Consider the following 24,400-nt stretch of genomic DNA (forward strand, 5'->3'; position numbering starts at 1 on the left):
TGTATGAAGCATGTGTTTTAGAATGAGCAGAATGATCGACTATATCTATTCTGAGGATAGAAACTAATTATGGATGGTTTATTAAAAAAATGATCTTTTTGAGATAAATGCATAAATAAATAATTTTATAACTTCTATACTAATATTGAGGGAGCGTCTGTGCGTTTCATTGACTTGCAAACTTGAGTCATGTCTTCATTTGCCTTTTGCAAACCAAAGGGTTTGTGTCATGGAATTCAGTATACATTGTTAATCTTATGGGAGAAGGAGTTAAACTCCATGTAGCAAGGTGACCTATCACTCGCAGAAAAAGAAAATACTTTGAGTGAAAAAATACTTTACTAATTTAATTCTACAGCTATTACTATCTTTATGTGATTTCAAAGCTGCTCCTTGCAAAACTGTTTGTGAACTTGAAAGGTCTAACCTACAGGTTTTATTAAAGCTGGTTTTAGTTGCCCATGATGAAGATGTATGTTGACTATAAAGACCCATCTATGATACTTTTTTCAGTAATATTTAAATGCTTTATATAATTTTAATGGACGCAATTCATACTATTTTTAAGCAGTTATTTCCTTTAAGTGAATTTGCAATACATTTTCAAAAAGCAAAAGTATGATTCCTTACGTAAAGTTTAGCATTTGTGATTCTACTGATCAAACACAGTTTTATGTAGTTTACAATATTATACATGAAAATAGAAACAGACTCATTTTTTCCCACCATTTTTGGGTCATACTAAAACTGTTTTGAAGTAAAATATATCTTCTTATCAGATCTGCACCTTTTTATTAGATATATTGTGGTATATAAAATATTGTGGTATAGATGAAAAATGCTGAGCAAAAAGTCTTTATTTTGTGCTATAGATCTTGAAATCTGTAATTAGAAACCAAATTTTAGGAGGCCAAGTATGAAATATTTACACCTGGAAGCATCAGGATTAATTTATCTGCAAATGTCTTGACAGGCTCTTTATGACGATGTGACGTGCATAAGGGCACACTAAATAGCTTTTCTGTAAACAGATATGTAGATACCAAGAAAAGATACTCACCAAGCAAAATGTAGGTTTACTACTTATTTTGAAGGTATTGCATTTTATGCTGAAGTCACAGTGCAATTATTCATAGCCTTTTGGTAATTATTTAATTGTGTTAGGAAATATGAGTTTATGAGTAGCAATTCTCTTTCAATAGTTATTTTCTATTAGTATTGTGTAAACTTCTAATCATCGTTCATTATTACCAGTCTCTCCTAAAGTGGCTAATTTCTGCATGTTTTCTACCTAAATACATGTTCTAAAGCAGAATTTCATTATCATTACTCTAACTGAGGAGTGTTCTTCAGTTGTCTGACTTTGTGATGTCTCTTCTGTAGGGAGTTGTATCAATTTGCGACAATGTGATATGTTTTTATCTTTCAGTATTAAACAGAGCACCAACGTGGAAACAATGTGATTTGAAATCTGGAAAGCCTTGTTTCATGTGTGCTTAAGTACTATGGGGATAAAATTATATAAATAAAACATATTCCAAACGAGGTAGTGAGAAGACAGAATAGTAAAATATATTTTCTCTTCTGACCTTTTCCTTCAGGTTGTGATGCCAATATGAAAACATATATATGCAATGAACAGCAGACAAGATTAGTTTTTTTGAGTCAGGATCAGCTCAGCATGATGGTCTTTGGTAGAATTAAGTTGTGGACTCTAACAAACATTGCAAAGCATGTTCTAGCATACAGTAGACATGAAGGACTATATAGCAATTATAGGATCTTAGAAAAGCAGAGCCTCAATAGGCATATATGCCCTTATCCAAGAAAAGATTGACTGTACCCGTGCAACAGTGCATCCATGTATGTTGACGTAACCTGTTTTTAAAGATGAGGTGATGTGGGCTCGACAGCCTACAGAGTCAGTTTTAGTGCTTTGCTCTTCTTACCATTGGGAGGAAAAAAATGAAACCCTTTTCCAGTACCCATCCTGAATCTTGCTACAGTATTTCATACTACTAGTACTGTCTGTTTGTTATACATGGCAAACATGTATTCCCTATGATTTCAGAGCAGCTTTTTCTGTATGTTTATAAACTGTTTATCATGCCCCTAATTAATTTCCTTTTATTTCACTAAACCACAGAATCACTGAGGTTGCAAGGAAACTCTAGAGCAGGTTATGCATAACATTGACCAGTTGGATTTTCAAGTATCTCCAAAGATGGGTACTCTACAACCAATCTGGGAAACCTGCTCCAGTGTTTGAGTATGCTCATCCTAATATTTAAATAAATAAATTAAAAATAAATGGAATTTAAACAGTCTGTTGTTATGTGGGAACTTGGTAATATTAAATGGAGCTAGTAGGAACTGGGCTCAAAACAAATACGATTATTTATTTATTTATTTCTGTAGCTGAGCTGTATCGTTGCAGTGCGAAGGAGGCTGTGAGTTCAAATTGCCCAGGGCAACACTTATTCAAGCTCTATCTTGAAAATAGAGATACTCTTTTTTTCATCTCAGTTAGAAGAAATTTTTGTGACAATAGCCATGCACTGGATCTGTGCATTTTGGACAAAGTTCTGCAGAAAATGCACGTACTTGGAGACAACTTTGCAGTGAAACTTTCACTTTCCTCTTGTGAAAGGAAGTGTTGTGCATCAACGAATTTACCAGCTCCATCTTTGGTTAGTGGTTAAATCATTGTCAACTCTGCCTGTGATTCCTTACTTGTTGAGAAGACTGCAGCACCTTTAAATGGAAATCTCTGGTGAATTTTACATATTCTGCAAGATCATTCTAGAAAACTTGAAAGGAATGCAGTCCTGTGGGAGAACAGTTTTTAAGCTAGTGCTAAAATGTTAGTCAGCATATTTGTTTGCATTTTTGTTTCATGATACAGTTAGATACATATATGAGTAGGATGGTATCCATCAAATTGGGAAGATGGCCGTGGATTTTTATTTTGTACATTTTTTTTCAGGATGATATTTAATCAGCAAGTGTAACCATATGATGGTAGTTAGGGCTGTGAAGTGCATTAACTTGAAGTGCTTTCTTGTTTTACCATGTAAAACAAGGCTCAGATTTTTTATTTTTTATTTTTTATTATAATCTGTTAAATAGTAATATACAGTTCTTCCTGGAAAGTATATATTATAAAATAAAACTTCTCCATAGTTTTACAGTGTTCTTTCGACCACACCAGTTTTACATTTAAGTTAGTGGTTCATGTGCAAGTACTTGCAAGTTTATATGCAACTGTGAGTAAAATAAAAGCAAAATATGCACGCTTCTTTCAGGAACAGCTTTTCTGTTTAACCTGTAGATTGCAGTAAGCCGCTGATTGTGTGTCTAACTGGAGTTTTCAGTGTCATGTCAATTTTATCAGCTCATTTTCAGTACTGAGTATAATAGAGAATAGAGATTAAATCAGGAAGATGTTGAATCGTTGGTAACAAGCTAAATATAGGAAATCATTTCCAGCAAAATTTGCACATTTTATACTTATATGTAAATGTGCCTTTGTATATTTAATGTATTGATGGCTTTGTGATTCTTAATATGACTTAATACAAAGCATACAGAAGTTTATTTTTGAATAGAATTTCTATACAGACTTAAGTGTATTGTCTATATAATTCTTAATCCTGGGATGTATGTGCAACAGATGAAGAAACAATTCTTTTAGCTGTTGAGATATCTTTATTCTCAGATTCTGAGTTGAAAAACCATTGAACTAAGCTGGAACAAGGTCATGCCTAGAATGCATTGTTTCACCTTGATTACTGAATCACTTTGCAGGAAGTCAAGTCATTGATGAAGTCAATAGATATTGTATAAGTTTTGGCTTACGATGGCAGTGGTAAGTTTATTTAATTGTTTAAAACAATTTAAGTTTACTGTTATTATAAAATCTGAGGAGGAAAGATAACTTGAAGACTAAGCCTAAATACTGTCTTGTAAAGAACGGTTGAGCTGTGGTTCATTAAAACTCTTTTTTTTTTTTTTTTTTTTAATATGGTGGATTTCATGCTTATTAATCCTTTGCTGCTGAACAGTTTTCAATTAAAGAAATTGTTTAGTATTAGACATACTTTTGCAAGGAAGCAAAGTTCTCTTTTGGTAAGGATTTCCATCTTCAAAGCAGAAGATACTGAATTGACTGTCATTCAGAAGTACATTTATTTCTCAGGTACAATAACCTATGCAGATGTTACTATATAGTACAAAATCAGATTGCATCTTCAACTTTGGCCAAAGCAAACAAAAATTTATGGTTTGAGTACAATTATGTAGTTACATAAAAAAAATAAGACATCTCCAAAGCTTTTTACTTTCTGTAAAATTCCTGTATTTGTATTAATAGATGAATAATATATGACAGAACTATAACACATTAGCTAGATGAAACTCAGTAGATCCTGCAGAATGTCAGGCTACCTGAAATGTATTTTAGTAATATCAGCATGTTTTTATGTAGAAATGTTCTTAGAATTGGGCTTTTTTAAGCTGAAGGTTTCAGTTGTTCTGTATCACTTTGCTACAGGACTGATTCATGAAACTTAACCAAGAGCAAGGAGGAACTTTTGATTTTCTCTTCATTAAAAAAAAAAAAAAATGCTATTCATCTCTATTTCTGAATAGATATTGATTATGGTAGTATACAAGCTATCTCAAGGCTAATTGTATGATTATTGATACTACTGGTGGAAACCAGTTGGTACTCTACACTTAGAATGTGCGTAGCTTTTGAGAAACAATAGGGATGGTCATTTCTTGAGCAATGCCTAGTGGTATGCAAATTTATTATTTTTCCATGCACTCAGTAAATCGTGGAAGTATTTGATCAACCTGAAATTATGCCTCCCTCCTCCCCCGCCATGACTCCCATTTGCTTACTGAAACACCTCTAGTGAGGTGTTGAGGTGTTGTACTATTGCTTACAGAGGTGCTTTCCAGCGTATCAATCAATATGCACTAAATGTGTGTTATTATTAAAAAAAAAAAAAAAAAAAAAAAAAAAAAAGTCGTCTGAGCTTTTAGATGAGAAAGGTAACATTTAAAAGACTTGAAAACACATGTAATTATATAGCCTTTTCCTCTATTTTTGGTCAGTGTATAAATCTTCTTGACAAACTGGATCTCAAAGAAGTTGCATGGGGTTTGTTTTGCTTTCACTTTGCTTTACTTTTGGTTATCTTTGAGATTTTGGTGTATAGAATTTAATACCACATCACTACTCATCACATGAGTCTCTGCATCTCTTTGGGTTTGCAGGCTTAATCGTCTTCATACAGAAAAAGGTATATTGCAGTAAATAATCATCCTGTGTAGTGCTACTTTTATCAAACAATGCATTTGCAAGTGAAAGGAGACATTGGAGATCTAGAGGAATAATGTAAAACATTGACGTTGAATGTTGCATATGATCCTTCAGATATCAGTATTTTAGTATTATGGCATTTAATGATCAGTAAGGACTGTGAAGCCAGTGTAAACTCTAAAAATTGTTATTTTTTTGCGTTCTAGAAAATTAAAATATCAATTTCATTTTGCTAGAAACTTTTGGCATTGTTATGTGCATGTATTTGAAAAGAAAATAGTATATTTTAGTTAAGTATTTTAATTACATTTTTATCTATGTTGTCTGAAGGCATCATTTTATTTTTTAGAAAACTGTGAATTCCAGTAGATACTGTGTATATGCCTGTGTGTGGAATGGTGAATACTTTATTGTTGTAGGGGGAATAAATACAATTGCAGCTACATATAAGTAATTTAATGTAATACACTAATAAGTGCAAACTAGGGGACAGTCTCAATTACATTCTAAATCTTGGTATTTATAAATTCATGCTTTTATGAATTATAAATTCACGTATTTTATTCTTATCAAATCTCAGAAATATGTATGTTCATAGGTTGATAAAGGAACCAGATGATGAAAAATGATCTATCTATCCTTTTATCTTATACCTTGTTCTCATTCCTCCCCGCCTCCCCACCAGTAGATATGCTTCTGATTCCAAGTGTTAAAAATTCATGAACAAAAGAAAGTAACAATAAGTGCTTAAGTTTACTGTGTATATTCTCCAGCTCATTATACAGACGTTTAAAAAACAGAAAGGTTTTTTCCTAATAAGTTTGAAATAAGAGAATTTCAGAGAACACTTTACAGAAATCGAAGCAGAAATAGCAGGGAAAAAATGTTCAGCATTAATTAGGTACTTTGTTTTATGTCCTGCTTCAGTATAGATCTTTGATTTATATATATATATGTATATATATATATATATAAAATTCATGAATTCACATATTGTACTGTTAAAAATGCCAGTTAAGGAAACACTGTGTGTAACTGCTGATTGGTTAATTTTAAATATAATAGCTATCCATGGTAGTAGTAAGCAGTGAAACACCACCTAGAAGAAAGCCATATAACTTTCCCACACTTGGGAAAGCACACAAGTGAAAAAAATGCTTTTGAATTCCCATTTTAAAAGATACTTCACTTAATTCCTTTGGTGAAATTTACTTCTGTCCCTTCCAGCTTTTATTTCAAGTGTCAGTAGCTGTGCTCCTGTCATACTATTTGAGTTGCATAATGGACTGGAAAAAGAAGTGCTGATTTTAGAACATAATTGTTCAAGTGATCTCTTAGTTCAGTACAGGCGGCTGTTGTGTATCTGCTTTGACAATAATAATTGACACCAGTGTAGCATAGCTGGGTGGGACATTAACATATCATGTTGCTCTTACTTTATCAGCTTCCACCCCCTTAAAAACTTCTAAGGCAGTGTCTTCTGGTGAACAGCTAAATACCTTTATAAAAATAAGTTCTACCTGCTAGTCTACAAGTGGTGTTCTGCTTGATTAGTGGACAAGTAGTGGAAATTTAAATGATTTTTACATAGTGTAAACACAGTTGAACACTAAAAATAATCAGATTTGGCATGCTTGTATCAAGTTTAGTATCACGTCTTAAGAGTTGGATAAGGGCTTGGCACTTTGTAAGTAAGTGTCTCTGGAACTGCACTATGTAACAATTTGTAAAAGAACTTTCAGTATAACTAGGATAACTAAACAATAAGACAGTTTTGCCTCACTTTCCCACAGTTGTCTTGTTTTTGGAATATGTCTTTTGAGGAGCAAATTCTTATAACTTATTCAAACAGTCACTTGAAAAATGCCTCTTAGCCCTTTGGTTGTAGAAAGTTTCAAAATTAAATGAGCCTAAAAATTAAGGTTGTGCATCAGAGGACTTACATTGGAGGCATACTGTGCTAACAAAAGAAATTAAATTATGTGTAGATTACTGTTGCTTGCAAGATCAGAGTCATAGATTTTTACTGTAAAAACGAATCCTGTTTTATAGAGTTTCACTGAGTAGTGGCATACTTCCATGTTTTTTATGACACCATAGCTAGTCACTGCTAAGGCTACTGAGGAGCACAGCACTTGTCAAAGTCCTGGAGATGATATGTATTGTGTGTCACTTTCATGCAGTCTTGAATACAGATGTATACATGCACATCTGTAAACATACACATCAACATAATCTATATATATGTATATGATAACAATTATAGGAATATAAGAAATGTCCTTTTCATCAGATTCCAGTGTTCCATTTTTTTTAGCACTATAGTATGTATGCAACTTCTGATTATTTACTTTTCTTTCTTCTTTCTTCTACTTTGCTTTGTGACAGGATGATGAAGTAGTACTTCAGTGTGTTGCCAGCATTCACAAAGAACAAAGGAAGTTTTGCTTGGCAGCTGAGGGACTTGGGAATCGCCTGTGCTTTTTGGAACCAACATCAGAAGCTAAAGTAAGAAGTAGATGCTCTCAGCTGGTGTAATCGGTCAATGAATGTTAACCTACTTACTATCGTGAATACATTTAATTGTGGTTTCTTTAATATGGTGCTAGATGTGCCTTTTGTATGCTTCTCCTTCTGTGACTGCAACATGAGATTTCTTAAAGATTCTAAATATACTTTGAGGCATTTATTAACAGTCAAAAGCCACTACTCTAACTTAACTCTATACCTGAAATGCTTCATATTCTCATGATTATGTCTCCAGACTGTTAGTAAGATCTAAGTTCACTTAAAAGCTTCTTCCTATCACTGCTGAAGTTTCTAGTATCTTGGTGTGCAGGACTGATACTTCCAGCAGTACCGTCACCTGTTAGTTACTGACATAAAGTGTTTCTTCTAACCGGGTTGATTAAGCAGAAAGTTGGGAGTCCTGAGGGCAGGATTATTAAATATTCTGAAGTTTTAAAGATAAGTGTCAAAAGGAAGAAAAGAAGCTAGAGAGTTATGAAGAAAAAAAAAATAGAGTAGAAAGACGAGCTTGACAGGAGAAAGGAGACATGAAACTCTAGACTTGTACTAAAGCAGAATGTTAACAATGAAGGCAAATGCAGGACCTACTCCTTCTCTTCTATTTTCTCCCTGCATCCTTTTCTTTTTATTTTTGTGTCTTTATTTCTGTTCTTTTCTTCCCGATCATTTATCCTTTTCTTTTTCTTTATTTTTGTGTCTTTATTTCTGTTCTTTTCTTCCAGATCATTTACTTTTCCTCGTGATTTTTAGCCAGATCGCTGTATCTTTCCTATTGAAACATTACTGTGTGGTCCTATTTTTAGTCTAGATATTATGACCGTGTTAAATCCACAGTGTTTGTTTATGCAGTATGAGAGGCTCTTGTTCATCTCAAATGTGAAAAGTCTTGCTACTTCTAAATCTGCATTAAATTGCATTCCAAGAGCTTAGCAATGATAATTTATCTCCTGTATACTTTAAAAATCCCAATAATCCTTTCATATGCTTAAGTTAAAGCATTTAGTTTTCATATATGTGTTTTCAACTATCGTCTTAAAATTTTTCAACAATGATTGGGAATTGTTTATTAATTGACAGCTCTACTACAGTGTGGTATATCTGTTACTGATGATCTCAAGCTGTAAAATAGTGTTATTCCTCATCCTAGTCTAAGGTAAGGAGGAACGGTATATGTGACTGTAGAATTTTGTAGAACCTACTTCACTTTTCATGACTTAGTAGCAGATACTACTACAGAAGCTTCTGAAATTAAAATTAAGTTAATGAAGTTAAAATTAAGAGCTTTTGAAAGCATGTAATATAATAATTTTAAGAGAGCTTGCCAGGGAGGTTTCTGAACTGCTAGTTACACCTGAGAACAATTATGAATGTTGGAAAGTCATTTAAATATCTAAATCTGTTTTAAAAATAATTAGAAAGTTGATACAGATGCTTAGAGAGTATGATACATACAGACAACTCTTAGCAATGATGTTTCCTTTCATCAACATTTAGACAATTTTTTTTTTTATGAAATAAAACTAAAATGACACACATCCAGTGGACTAAAAACTGTTATTGAATAGATGTGTTTCTGATCAAATCCTTCAGGGTCTGTTCTCACTGCTATGCTGTTATTTTTCTCAATTAAGACTATTTAAATTTGCATACATGTTTTTTCCTGATGATGGAAACATTGGGGAACTGGCAATTCATGAAGTCATGTCAAACACAGGAAGGTCTGCAGTACCTTATGTTTTAATAGAAAGTAGAGGTATATTTCAGTGCTACCAGCACAGAATGTAAAAACTGAATATGTGAATATGCCTACAGAATGAGGAACTATTCTTGTCAGCTGTAAGGAACTTGAAGGTCACGGTGCATGTCATGCAGTCATGAGTTTCCTGAGTGATGCCATGCTCAGGGTGATCTAATATAGTCTATAGAGGTATCATGAAAAGAAACATGGCAGGAGATGGGAAGTTATACTGTCTTTAAATTTCTGGGTATTGATTTATTACTTCTGCAGCAATGTTGCTGGAATAGCGAGTCCAGTCATGACATTCAAACTGGTAGGAATGTTAATAAACTTCTCCAGGAAGTGCAGTGAGAGTCATGATAGTACTTGGAGGAGGATACAGTATGTTCGGATTAAAAAAGGATATGTGGACACTGCCCATAAGTATCTAAAATGGGAACATGGCTAATAGAAGTCTTTTTATTTTAGAAAGCAGAAGTATAATAAGATCCTAAGACTGGAAGTGGGAACCTAGTCCAAATCAGAAATTAAGAATTCATTCTTAAAATGAATATCCTCCCTGTTAAAACAGTACTGTTTACCTGAGGTAGATTATTCATACCTGGAAATTGCTTTATAAAGCTAGATAGCATCTATGTATTAAGAAGAAATTGCATTAAATAAGATCCAAGGCATGTTAATCACACTGATATCTTCTACTGAATTCTCTAATACAGTTGACAACTTTATCATAGCCAAAATCTATTTTAAATACATGTGACAGTTTCTTCACTTACTAACTTTGGTCAAATATTGTTAAAACAAGAAAAGAGATGCTTTTCCATTCAAGTAATTTCTGGAAGAGAGAACAAGATAGGAAAAAAAATATATTGTTAAAAAACAAACAAAAAAAACAACTCAGTGTGTCTGTTAATTTTGGAATAAAGAGGTGTAATTTCGTGATTTTTATCTGAGTTGTATGTAATCCTAGGATGAAAGTAGCTGAAAGGGAGGGGATACAAGGAAAAGGAAAGTTAATGTCTTTAAAATATTTGTAGAAACATAGAGGAAAAAAAAAAGGGAGGTTGTATGATTGGTTGACCATGAGTTGTTCTGGTAATTTGTGTGACATGCTGAAGGGATTCAAGATTACAAAATACTTCCATTATTTTTTTTTTATAATTCCATAAACAACTTTCATGTTATTTCATTACAATTTATTAGTAAAAATGGATGTATACAGATGCAGGTAATGAATACTAAAGAAAAAAAAAGAAACAATGCACATTAGAGATGAATGATGATTAATATTACAGTTTAAGTTTTTCCTACAGGAATTACTGAAATTATGAACTACTTAGTAAGAAATTATTTTTGTACAAACAATGCGGGAACTCATGTTGCCCCAGTAGTATATGTAACAATTATGTCAATCTAATCTATGCAATTTCAGTCTCAAATCTTTGGCTTAAAATTCTTTTCCAAAATGTATTTGAAAACACTGTCAAAAAGAAAAATGAAGAGATCAAAAGTTAGGAATTCCAATACTATTCTTGGTTGCCTATTAGCTGGCTACAGAGTGTTCAGAAAGTTTAGCATTTAACTGTTCCAGTATTAAACCATGCTCACAGTAAAGAAGTTCTTCTCTCATGTTTAAATAGAATTTCATTGTTTCAGTTCATGATAATTCCCTTTTGTCTTTTCACTGGCAGCACTGAGGATTTGATTTTTTTTTGTACTGTCCTGTCAGGTGTTTATGTATGTTGATAAGATTCCCCTGAGACTTTTTTGTCTTGTACATATCTTTTATTGGACGCATCGGTGTTAACAGATTGAAAATAACACTGTTCTCTTTGAAGTGAATGTAAGTTTCCATGTTTCAAAAGCAGCAGTCATTATTGATCCAATAATCGAGGAGAAGGTCCCTAAAATAGGTTATTATATCAGAAGATTCTGAATCTTTGATATTTAGTGGCAGCTATAAATATATTCAGTTTTAACTTTATACGTCAAGTAAGATCATACGCCTTCTCTTCTGTTTTGTCAGTGATGTTAGAGAACAAATAAAATGTTCATGAGGTAATTCTAAAAGACAGGAAAGCAATAGTATGTAGAGAGAATTTTTCTACTTTTGAACCTGAGGGTGATTTATTTTACTGTGAGCAGTAGAGCTATAGCAAATACAAAGTTACTGCAATGACAAATTATGAAGAATGTTTTTGTATTATTTTGATACAATGAGATAGCATGCATCTCAAAAACAACTTGTTACACATAAATACAGATTTTAAAATTAAAACACGTGTTCAAGCACTTTTCATCCTGTTTAATCTGGTCTGCTTCTCTGTTCTTATGCTGTTTAATTTAATTTTACAGTATATTCCTCCAGACCTTTGCATCTGTAATTTTGTACTTGAACAGTCCCTGTCTGTCAGAGCCCTTCAAGAAATGCTGGCCAACACAGGGGATAATGCCAGTGAAGGGGTAAGTAAATTAACATTGAAGAATGTTAAATTTATGAATATGTTTTTTTATTTTTTTTTTCTTATTACTTCTCTTGCTTCAGAATTTTCTGGGTGAGAGGACTTGCGTGATAGCAGATTCTTTAGTTTTTCTGTTTTCTTGGGATGTTACTGCTCCATAAACATAATAAAGTTATTTTTTTTTCTATAGCATCGAGGAGCAGGTGCAGTTAATCTATGGAAATATTTACAAGAAAAAAAAATAGAAACACGATTCTCAGAGATCATTTATTACCATCAGTTCAAACCTGGCAACTGAAAAATGAACAAAAGAACCCTTGGACTAGGTGATTTTTATGAACCTGTGGAGAGTATAAGAAGTTTTGTTTGAATCATAACATTCCCGTAAAAGCATTATTGTATTACAGTGTTACTTATTAATGAGGAAAGCAAAATAATTTTTGTCATCATGATGTAAATAATTCTACCTCATGTCACTGAACTAAGTATTTCATGTATTCATATTTATTTGACTTATATAAAATTAACAACCGTGAATTAAGTTCTATCAACAGAAAAAGTGACAAATTTAAATGTTTGATCAGTTCAGATATAAAAATACATTTATTTATTTATTTATTTATTTTGTAGATGAACAAAATGTAAACTGTCTCGTTGTAATTTTAAGTTACTTAACCCATGGTAAGGAGCAAGAACTAATGAATAGAAATAGTTATTTAATAATTCTCTACCTTAGGTTTCTTAATTTTTTACTTTATTCTTACAAGCCTACTTACTATAATGCTTACAGAATAGTGTAAGGTGACTTTGCAGTATAGTCAAATGTTGTAACTGTGCTTGCATTTCTCATTACCAAGCCTTCAACTGCATTATCACTTCGAATCTAAGATATCCTAACGTTTGTAATACCCTAATAAAGAGAACTTCCACAGTGATCAGCACGCCCCCCCAAAATAAGTGCATTTTATTATGTTATTTATTATTGATAAGGGTATATAAGGTATGTATCTTTCATATAACTTCTAAGCTGTTTGTTTGTCAGAAGGGAATTATATTATAAGGCATTAAGCCTAATTCAAATCTCATATGCAGTTCTTTTCAGTAGTTTGAATGATCTGCATGCCCACCTGAATAATTTGCTATTTGTTCTCCTCCCCATGAGAGAAACATACCTCCTATTGTGAGAAAGAATCTGCAGCCAATAACACGGTCTCAGACGAGGATCTCAGTGAAGTAGCATTTTTATTTGTGATTGCAATGGCAGGTGTCTTGCAAGCAGGAGCGCACAGCAAAAGTTTATCATAACCTTATATCCCCACTACGTGATGCTTCATTCCTCACCTGTTGGAGTGATGCTTGATTCCTCACCCAGCCTCATTGGCTGAGTACTACAGTTTCACAACCTACTCGACGCTTGTTACTATACCATGTATATACAATTTTATTGGACCAACCTTTACTTTTTTAGTTTCCTCTCATGGCTAGAGGGCCTGTGGTTTATTTATTTATTTATTTATTTTGATTTCACACTGCTTATCTTGTTTTTCTTAGCTATCCTCCTTATTTTGGGCCTCCTTATTTTGAGACCTTCCACTGTCCCCTTCTCTACATAACATACTCTCCAATGTTATGCCACTGTTATGCCTGCACAATCACTTTTCAATATGCAAGGTTAGTGGAGTTTTCCACTGCAAAAACAAAACTTCAATTCTCACACTATCTACATACTGCTACTTCTCGAATTTTATAGATGTTACACTTGCTGTTGCATCTGTGAATTGCTTATGAGTAGGTAATTTAGGCAAATTGTCTAGTTCTAGATATTCAGGTAGAGCTTGTGTGCCTCTGAAAGGAAGTGAAATTGGCCTGTGCTCTCCATTCAGTTCATCACTGCTCTATTTTTATTCATGGGTATAAGTTTTAGGATTTTAAAATAAAAAGTGGGATCGCATTTATTTTCTCCTATTCTGTGAACAACTGAAATTTGGAAGAAAAGAAAGTGGAAATGCCACTTCTTAATATATGGGGTGAAGTATTATTAATTAGTTAATATTAACTAAGATTTTACAATGTTTATTTCTTATGACAGGTTCTGAAATCATTGCTTTCTGGCACTGTGAAAGCCACAAAACTTGTCTAAATAAAATTCTGCATTTCACTCAGTTAGGGTTAAATATGATAGTAGTCATATAAATGTCTCTTAAAGTTGACTAAAATTGTTTTGAAATTGTTGCAGGCAACTTCAGTGCATTGATGTTTATTGTACCTCTCAGATTTCTGTTGCCTGATCAGATTATATCAGATGAGCTTGTTGCTATCTTACAGAATTCTGTGCTTTAATTGATTTCCCAACATAGTCCAAAAGACTGGGTAGGAGAGTTAATTTGATTTCCTTGACTAGTTGTGAAGAATATTGTCCATCCTTCTCTCTTCTTTCTAACTTACCTTTATTTTCTTAAGATAATGTTGAATTTAATTTTTATTCTCTTGTGAACAGAGCATGAAAATACTATATGCCTTTATTTATTTTATGAGACTAGTTGGCAACTAATTATTATGCAAATAATCTGCCAAGCTAGAAAGTCTGTCACATTTTATTTTATGAGGAATCAGGAAACTCATATTCTCTTCAAGCTGTAATTTTTGTTGTTCTTGCACACAGAATAAAGACTATGTCATTATAGGTAGAAGGTAAAATGGATGTCTGAGGAAGAAACAAAAAAAACCACACAAGTGATCTCAGTGTAATCTTTGGAAATGTGCTTAAATATAACATTTCATTTTTTGTTGTTTTTGAATAGAAATTTATGCTGATTTTTTCTTCATGATGAGAAATTTCTTTTGTTTTCTTACTGACATTCGATAACTGTGCATGCAGTATGTGGAAAGGACGAGAATTTTATAATCCAATATAAGAGACTCCTAGAAGAGACAACCAAGAAGGCGTTTTATTTACTTGAGGGTGATTTTCTTTTGAATGCCATAACTGTTTGTACAGAAGTGGTTTGTTCAGTGTGTAGGAAGGATAAAAACGTAGTTGTTGAAAAAATATATTTTTCAAAAAGTTATATGTAAAAGTGGTCAAATGTAAAAATTAATTAAAAAAATATATATCATTTGAAATTAAACAATTTTCCTAAGCTTTATATCATCCCAAAGAAACTAACACTAATGATAGAACATGCATTTTAAAAAAAAAAATTTAATTGATTGCTGCAAGCATCCAAGGTGAGCTGTGGCGTCTGATCTTTCTGGAGTGAGTTTCATTTTGCTTCTCAGTTGGCTTCTCAAGTATATAAAATTATAAGGATTTTTAGAATGCTTCTGGATTAAAACTCACAATTTCATGCAGATCAGTAAATATTCTATGACTCTAAACTGTTGGGTTTGTTCTTATCTGAATAAAAGGTTGCTATTTAAGAATGTTCGACCAGAAAACTTGAAACTTTGCAGTTTTATGCTTTCATGATTTTATAATGATATCCTTAGTATCTGCCTTTCATACTGTTGTCTTTTCTTTTTCCTTTTTTTTTTTTTTTTTTTTTCTCTCCCATCTGTAAGCTTGTTTCTATTGTACTTTATGTGTGGAACTCAAATCAGCTCAATTAGGAGGTGTATATATATGCAGGTCTTGTAGCCAGAAGGTATGTAAACTGTAGATTCATATAGAAATGCATGTACACACAGAGTGAGCATTTCTACTGCCTGTTTTACACTATTTCAATCCTCTAAGTTAGGCACAATTGAGAAGACTAAAATCATGAGCCGCATTTTATATTATAATCAATGGATGCTGGTATTGTGAGGGATTTTATATATTGTGAACTTTTGAGTAGTATACATCGTGGAATAATGTGTTGTAAACTAAACTAAACTGGTAATCACAATGGGAGGAAAATAGTCTGTGAGTGCCTTCCAAGCTTTGGGCTTCTGAGGCCAGTGTTGTATAAACATTGTTGTAGTAGAAACACCCCCTTTTCTCCCATTAACACATAGGTTAGAAGGACACAAAGAACACTAATAATAAGCTACAAGTTCTACATTCAAACATCCTGATTAGTCAGATGTTCATGAATTAATTATTTGTGTGAAGATTAGGTCAGTAATTTATGGAAAATCTAAAATACCCAGTGGGGAGAAATCTAAAGGAGATTAATGTACAGTTTATATTAAAAATCCAGTAATTCCGTGTGCTTATTTGATATCACAGTATCAGTCATTCTTACAGAAGAAAAATCAATAGCATAATATTGTCTCGTTAGCTCCACAACTTCTAAAAAGAAATTTTCTTATTAGTTGAGAGAATTGTTGCAGATTTTTATACATTTAATACTCAAAACATAATCTTTCATGATCCTAGTCAAGTAGGCTTCCATCAGGTGATCCGTGTTGTTTCAAAAAGTAAGATTGATTTAGTCACTTTCAGGACTCCTCAGCAATATCACAATTCTTAGTTTTTCCAAAATATTCATCCAAAAACTTAGCAAAAATATTTAATTTACTAACTAGTAGTATATGAGTATTTATAAATAAAATAGAAAATGCGGTCTCTTGTGCCATGTTTTTTTCAAAACAACTTTCCCCTATATTGCTTTTGAAACTGGGTACTGTCCATTGGGAAAATTGTAATAGAAACACAGAACTTCATATAAATACCAAGGATTAAATAAAAGATGAAAGCTTAAGCAATAATGCAAAAAACTTCCTTTCTATGAGAAGGATTTGTTACATTTTGTGGAGGTGGACTCCAGCTTCTGTCAGCGAGCTGTTGCAAAAATGGACAGGTTATTTTTTAAGTTACAATTAATTGATACTGTTTTGAGACATACATCATAAATACCAATCAAGTTACATATTTTGTATTATAAAGCACTTCTTTAGCACAGGGAAAGCAAATTGATACGGTAATAAGCAATTTATAAAACAGATCTCAGAAAAAAAGCTATTTCTGAATGAATAATACAATTTTCTGTCAGGTCATAATTTAGGGAATGTAGGGAAAAATGACAGCATGTAATGTAGGAATGAATATCTTAAAATGTTAATTTGCATTCTGTTTTCAATACAAAGCCATGGATAAAGGTTGGCCTCTCATAATGAGTGCTAAACTTTTATTGGTTCCACTGGTTTATCATTGCATTGAAAGGTTTGCTTTCCATATTAAATTTAGTTTGGAATAAAGCTTTGCTTTTAGTTTCAGATATTCTGGAGAAAGAACATAGCTTTTTTGATTTATTTATATATTTATTTTTGAGTTGGCCTTACAAGTGATTCATTTAAAAGCTTTCAGTAAAAAAATAGCATGAGACATTTTATTTCCTTAACTTAGTATGTGTATATTTGTTACAAATTGATGAGAATTTTTTCTCTAATAACCTAGTTGTAATTACAGATGGTTTTGCTGTTATTAATTTCTGTAATGACATTCCAAGCTAATCTGTGTTCTCTGAATGACCAGCAGTAAATATGGTATATTTAGCTCCATTTTTTTTCCCAGTAATCTAACACATTTTCAGTGAGGGTCCACAAATTATTATCCAGGAGTCCAGATTTTTAGTTCACTGCAGGATACACTAAGAAATTTTATATAATTATTTGGTTCATATAGTGAAACAGAGTATGTACTTTACCATATAATTCTGAGAAATCTCTCAATTAACTGCATAAAGTTACATAAGATGGTATTAATTGTTAACAGTTTTAAACTTAAGTTTCATGTTGACCAGGTCACAAATCCTCATTTCTTAACATCTTTCTGATTAGCTAAAAAAAAGAAAAAAAAAAAAAGAGTAGACATGAGATTTTCTTTACTTTATTGCAGTTGTAATAAAAGATCTCTGCTGAACTGCTTCTTGATTTTTATTGCTTCTGTTTGGACAAACAGCATTTCATATGTATTCCTTTGAACTAGTAATAAACATTCTATAAGTTGAGCTAAAGTTTATAATAGTTTCTTCAGCCTGGTATCTTGTAAGTTAGTGTTCTGTAGAACGCAAATTGAATACAGCTTGTAATACTAATTAATAATTTAACTAATGTCTTCTCCACAGAGTGCAAAATCATTTATCTGCACATGTATAAACATCGTTTGAGTTCCAGCAACTACCTTTAATTATATTGGTCCCCTTTACATGAATCCTAGGAAAAGAACTGACTTTAAAAGCAGTACTTTCTAGCATGTAACATACTACAGACAATTAATGTTCTGTAGTTATATTTTGTGGAATTATTTTTCATATTTAATGATTACATAAATAGACCCAAAACTAGAACAGTAAACAATTTTTTAATGAAAAATAAAAATAAAAATTCTGTGTGTATGTGTGAGCAGTACCTAGAAATTGTGTGAGACATTAAACATTCTTAAATCAGTACTTTCTAACTTGCTGTCCAGGACATTTCATTATTACTCAGGATTTAGCTCATACAAATGTTATGATCTGGACTGAGAGATGAAAAATGAAATATAATGTTGGCCACCTTAGTAGTATTAGTGGTTGTGCAAAATTTAGAGATCGCATTCCTTAAGTCTTACTTCGTACAATCTGAGATTGAGGATCTAAAAAAAATCTTAGTTTCAGTGGAAAACACCACAATAAATCAGTAAATTAATCTTTTGGTCATATTACTTATTCAAATTTGAATTGGCTTGTTACTTATAAATAATTAGCAGATAAGATGTAGATGAAGAAAAAGGCTGAGAGAGGCAGAGTTGAAAGCCTGTAAAGCTTGATATCTGTTTTTCAGTAGGTAACTTTCTTTTTAAGGTTCTTCCCTTGGAATTTATTTTCTACTGGTCATTGAGAAAGTCTCAGGAGATGTGTATTAAATTCTCTGACTAAAGGAATCATATGGGAAATCCAGTTTTGCCCTCCCTGATCTTAAATTTCCATATTTGAATCATAGAATCACAGAATCATCTAGGTTGGAAAAGACCTCCAAGATCACCGAGTCCAACCTCTGACCTAACACTAACAAGTCCTCCACTAAACCATATCCCTAAGCTCTACATCTAAACGTCTTTTAAAGACCTCCAGGGATGGGGACTCCACCACTGCCCTGGGCAGCCTATTCGAGTGACTAACAACCCGTTCAGTAAAGAAGTTCTTCCTAATATCCAACCTAAACCTCCCCTGGAGCAACTTTAGCCCATTCCCCCTCGTCCTGTCACCAGGCACGTGGGAGAATAGACCAACCCCCACCTCGTTACAGCTTCCTTTAAGGTCCCTGTAGAGTGCGAAAATTAATAATCATGCTTGGTTGACATCATGGATGCAGTTACTGTAATGAATCTAATAATGCTTGCACTAATCCTAGCAAGTCCTTTGTATATACTTAAACTACTTTGGGCAGTAGGTGCGTTTTTCTTCTTTCAGATTGCAATTTATTTGTGTGTACATAAACTTATTTTTTATGTTTTTTAATGCCTCCGAGAAGTTTATAAAAAAGGTAAATATTACCTTGTTTCATTTCAAATGTTTTTTTAAAATGTTGTGTTTTTATTTAATTGTGATAAAAATTGGGTTACAGTAACAGTCTGTGGCCAAGATCATTTATTTTATTGACAGATATTTAGGTGTTGCTGTTACTACTTCATTATTATGATTTTTGCCCAGCATAGGCATTTGGTAATTTGCTTGAATATTGTTACTTAATACGTGAACTGTAATAACTCTTCACATTGTTATATAAATCTGATTGTACTGCATAGAGTACATTGGAGTTCTGACCTTTTCTGTCATGTTCTGTAGGCGGCTCAAGGTGGTCACAGAACCCTGCTATATGGTCATGCTATACTACTTCGACATTCGTTCAGTGAAATGGTAAGCAAAAGAGCCCTTGCACAGTAATCGGTAGCACAGAACTCACAAATAAATGTTTTTTAAATCCAAATAAATATATGAAATCAGAAGAACTGTTCTTTATAAATCCTTTTCTACACTAGATTAAAAAAAAATGAATAAATGAATAGCTTATGGTTTCTCAGTGCCATGGAAGTGGCCCCCCTTACGTTTTAAATTCAGATTGTTCAAATCTATTTCACTCAGAAATTTAGCTGAAAAGCTTCTTTATCCATTAATTGTGTCCTTCAGGAATCCATTTCAATGATCATTCTGTTAGCAAGTTGCTGCTATTACAAATGAATTTGTCATGATATGTGTTGATTTTCCATCATAGTTCACAAGATTAGTTGTTCCTTTTAGATTAGCATAGTTGCCAGAGCCTGTGTCCAAAAATGTGCTAGCTTGTATAAATGTTGTTTCACTGTGTTGTACAACTGGAAAATTTTAACTGTGTTGGGTCTCTGACTTCTACTGCCTATGCAAGTATAACTAATAGAGGTTGAAGAAGTTAGAGGTGAAGAAAGTGTCCTCCCTCATTTTTCTTGTACTAGAAGACTCTACATTAGTCTTTAATCTCTGTTACTTATGTTTATGAACCATAAAAATGGTGATTGCCTTGACTTACCAGATTTGTTGGTATTATTACTGCCCTTTGGTATGCTTGATATGTTCTCACGCTGCAAACTTATTACAGCAAGGCTATAATAAGATGTTTGCCTGTTCCTATCTCATAAACTCTGTGAAATTTTGAAAGGAAAGAGTTCTATTGCACAACACAAATAAGTGCAAATTGAAAAAGGATTTGGATTTTTTAAGGAAGTCAGAGAAAGCTTATTTACAAATAACACCATGCTTAACTTGAATTAAAAAAAAAGCACAGGCTGATAGTAAGATGGGGTAATGTGAATGTAGTATTAATTTGGCATGTGTGTTAATTCTTGTGTTGATTTTTGTTTTCAATAACTTCACTGTTTTGCAGTATTTGACTTGTTTAACATCATCAAGATCCCAGACAGATAAACTTGCATTTGATGTGGGACTGAGAGAAAATGCAGCAGGTATGGAAAGTTATTTTTGAAGGAAAATATCTCACGTCTGCTTTTAGAAGAGGCATTGTAATTAATGTTACTGTAAGCTTGTGAATGTAATGTTTATGTGTAAATTAGAAATAACTGAAAGTAAATCATGACTGTCAGTAATGAAAACTGGTCAGTATTTAGGGCTTTCAGTAAATTAACTGAACTGACTTTGCATAAGAATGTAAAAGTGTATTTGTAATTAAACTGATTTACCACAACTGCAATAACACTAGTGGTAACACTAGTGGTAAGTTGAAGTAAAAATTTCCGTTGAATAAAATAAATTTGATGCATTTATTTGCTAATTGCATAGTTGGACACTTTCAATAGCATTAGTGTATGAGAAAGTCATATATCGGTTTATTCACAATAAACATTCTAACTATGCAACAAAGAAGTTTATAAAGAAGTTTTATATACAGAAAAACAGAAAAGGTGCAATAAAGCACATTGCTGAAATAGCTGAAGAAAAATAAAAGTATAAAATGGATCAAAAGAATAGTTTGCATTAGTTTTCAACAGAATGGAAGAGATGCAACACAAATGAGAAATTATGTGAAAGTTTTAAAATCTAATCAGTTGATTGCCAGGAGTACTGCCAGTAACACTGATGCTGACAGAAATACTGTAAAAAGAATTGGGCTTCCATGAAATCACATATAAAAAATAAGGTGCCACTGGGTTAGGGTTAATGTTAAATGAATTTAAAATCAACTCAATTGCAGAGTCACAAATAGGTTTAGGTGCTTCTGTATATGTAGCATTAAGAATTGCTGAATGGTTTTGTTAGCCACATGACCTGACCTGTTTTGAATAAATGAAGTTTCTCTTTCTGTAGTAGCCATACAGAAGATGGTTTGGGGCAGGTATTGGCCTGTTACTTGATTGTATCTTTGGTTGCTGCCTTAGATGGAGACCATTTTCTTTAAGCATCTTGATAAGAGGAATCTGTGTTCTCTCGCTCTGAAAATAGTTCCCATGAAACCCATCTTCATAATTCCACGGTTTTTTTTCAAAGTTATTGTGCATGTGCCTGCTTCTGCCTATTAAGTTTTTAATGTGTGCCTGTAGTTGTCAGATACTTTTATTAGTAATGGGATGTAACTTTTGTTTATTATTCTTTATAATTAATTTTATAATCTTCAAAGTTTATTTTAAGAAGGTTTTACATGAAATTTATAAGTTGATTAAATAGTTTTTTGCACTTGGTATTATGTTTCCAACTTTGCCTTTGTTTAATTTTCTCCCACTGTGCATTACCCATTGAGAAAGCTGTATTCAACTTTTTGTATCAGGGTCTTAACACTGAGATGTGTGATATTGTAGAACAAATTAGGTAATCTTCCCCAAATTGGTGTGTGTGTGTGTACACAAAAAAATCTGGAATCTTATATCTAATGTATAGGAAAAGCTCTGTAATTGTCACTGTTTAGACTTGGCTATTGTGTAATTATATAGTTTGTAGTGCTAATGGAACTGCTTCCAGCACTGATGTTTGTAGTGCAGCAATATTGTAAAGTTACAGAGTATTTGTTTCAGTTCTGCAACATAATTGTAGCATAGAGTGGAAGTGATACAGGAGATTTTGAATACAAATATGAACATTAAGCAAAAGAAGACAGAAAAGCTGATAATTGAGACCAAGGTACTGTGCAGCAGTTTACTGGCTGTGAGAGAACTGAAGTAGGGATTTTGCTTTGTTTTGTAAGTGGTTAGTAGCTTAACAAAACATGCAACAGGAAATACCAGTTTCAGTGATTGCAAAGATCTGTTGCCAGAAAGTTTCAAGAAAAAAAGGGAAAATATGAATGCATTGAAAAAGGGAATGAGGTGGCTTTATAAAGTGAGTGTCTTTAGGAAAGATTCTTTATTATGTTATGTCAATGTTGTACAAAAATATCCTTACATTTCTTGGGAACTGTCTGTCTTATATACCCTTGATAAGATATCTCTGTCTTTTAGGTGAAGCATGCTGGTGGACAATACACCCTGCATCTAAACAAAGGTCGGAAGGAGAAAAAGTTCGAATAGGTGATGATCTTATCCTGGTCAGTGTGTCCTCTGAAAGATACCTGGTAGGTTTGTTTATTTAGCAAGTGAATCTCATGGTGGGAAAATACAAACTGCTGGGGGAAGGTGTCGGGATTCTTACAACTGAATTTTTTTCTGATATAGAAGAATGATGCCTAGTTTTAATGCATTTATTTTTTTCTCAGTGAAAGGTTTTCTTTCCCATAGAGCAAGATTTTGCATGCTTTTATCCTTCTGCATTCTGCATCTTGGGAAGTTTGTATTTCTGTTAACTGTGGAAGATGTCTAAGCTGCAGCTGTAGTGTGCTGATAAGGTTTTAGAAAAGAGATAATTTTAAAACGGTTGCTAGTAATTTTTAAAGAATGTATGTATTTCTACTTTATTATGTATTTCTACTTTATTATATATTTCTGTTTGGTTGGGAAAGGAATATATTCAATATTTTTAAGCACAGATTTCACTGTTTTCTTGTTTTACTGTCTTCTTGTTTTAGCATCTCTCCATGTCAAATGGAAGTATTCAGGTGGATGCCTCCTTTATGCAAACGCTTTGGAATGTACATCCTACATGCTCAGGAAGCAATATTACAGAAGGTTTGGTGGTTTATTTATTTAGAAGTTTATATAGTTTAGATGACTTTGTATCATTTTTCATAAAGACTGAATGAAAAAATCACCTTAGAACATCAATCTGAAGAGCTTGTTAAAGTACAGAAAATGAGCATAGGAGAGAAAAGTAATGGAAGGGAAAATGGGAAAATACAGATACATCAGCTGAATTAACTGAAGAAAAGCTAAATAAATAAAGTAACTCTGCATTTACAAAGCATAGAAACCTGCATGAAAAATGAGGACTAACAGATCAAGTGATGAGTTTATAGACTTCACTTTAATACTGGGGAGTAGGGTCTACAGAATAACTAAAGCCAGTAAACTAAGATTTTGTAGATGATTTTCAAATACCATGTATCATGAGATAGATGAGAAACATAAGGTACATGCAAAATGGAAAACAAGTTTCTCATAGTTCCTATTTCAAACTTCTCATTGTGTTTTTAAAGATACCGTCTCAAAATTATTTCTGGATCTTACAGCCATGCTTCCTTAGTGTCTTTCTCTAATAGTCACTCAAAATGAGCTCTCTAAATAGGTCCTCTTAATCAGCCCTATATCCCACACCACATGGGCAAGATTATTCTCTAAGTGCTTGACTGCATTTCTCAATCATGTTTGAAAACGTCACCTTATTCTGTTTGAGAAACACCTTGTTCTGTAATGAAAAGCTCATTCAGTCAATGTTACTCTTTATTTCAGTGCCATCCTCTGTCACTAAGACAGACTGGTTCAAACTTGCAGAAAAGTCAATATTCAAGTCTGAATATTCTCAG

The 24,400-nt window shown here is 32.8% G+C and overlaps 1 protein-coding gene across 11 annotated transcripts in view; it reads left to right on the plus strand.

The window, feature by feature from the left end:
- The window catches only part of RYR3 (ryanodine receptor 3), a 222,108-nt gene that overhangs the window by 31,349 nt on the left and 166,359 nt on the right, over positions 1-24,400 (plus strand). For 6 of the 11 annotated variants that reach the window (XM_035328748.1, XM_035328745.1, XM_035328751.1 and 3 more), the window contains exons 2-8: positions 7,718-7,837; positions 11,952-12,059; positions 19,496-19,507; positions 19,810-19,881; positions 20,882-20,960; positions 22,944-23,056; positions 23,507-23,606. In XM_035328748.1, the coding sequence (XP_035184639.1) occupies positions 7,718-7,837; positions 11,952-12,059; positions 19,496-19,507; positions 19,810-19,881; positions 20,882-20,960; positions 22,944-23,056; positions 23,507-23,606 (604 nt within the window). The remainder of the gene's footprint in view (positions 1-7,717; positions 7,838-11,951; positions 12,060-19,495; positions 19,508-19,809; positions 19,882-20,881; positions 20,961-22,943; positions 23,057-23,506; positions 23,607-24,400) is intronic. The other 5 variants (XM_035328746.1, XM_035328747.1, XM_035328756.1 and 2 more) reach the window with 1 other exon arrangement.

The sequence above is a fragment of the Oxyura jamaicensis genome, chromosome 5 (assembly GCF_011077185.1).
Source record: "Oxyura jamaicensis isolate SHBP4307 breed ruddy duck chromosome 5, BPBGC_Ojam_1.0, whole genome shotgun sequence".
In the NCBI taxonomy this organism is placed as follows: Eukaryota; Metazoa; Chordata; class Aves; order Anseriformes; family Anatidae; genus Oxyura; species Oxyura jamaicensis.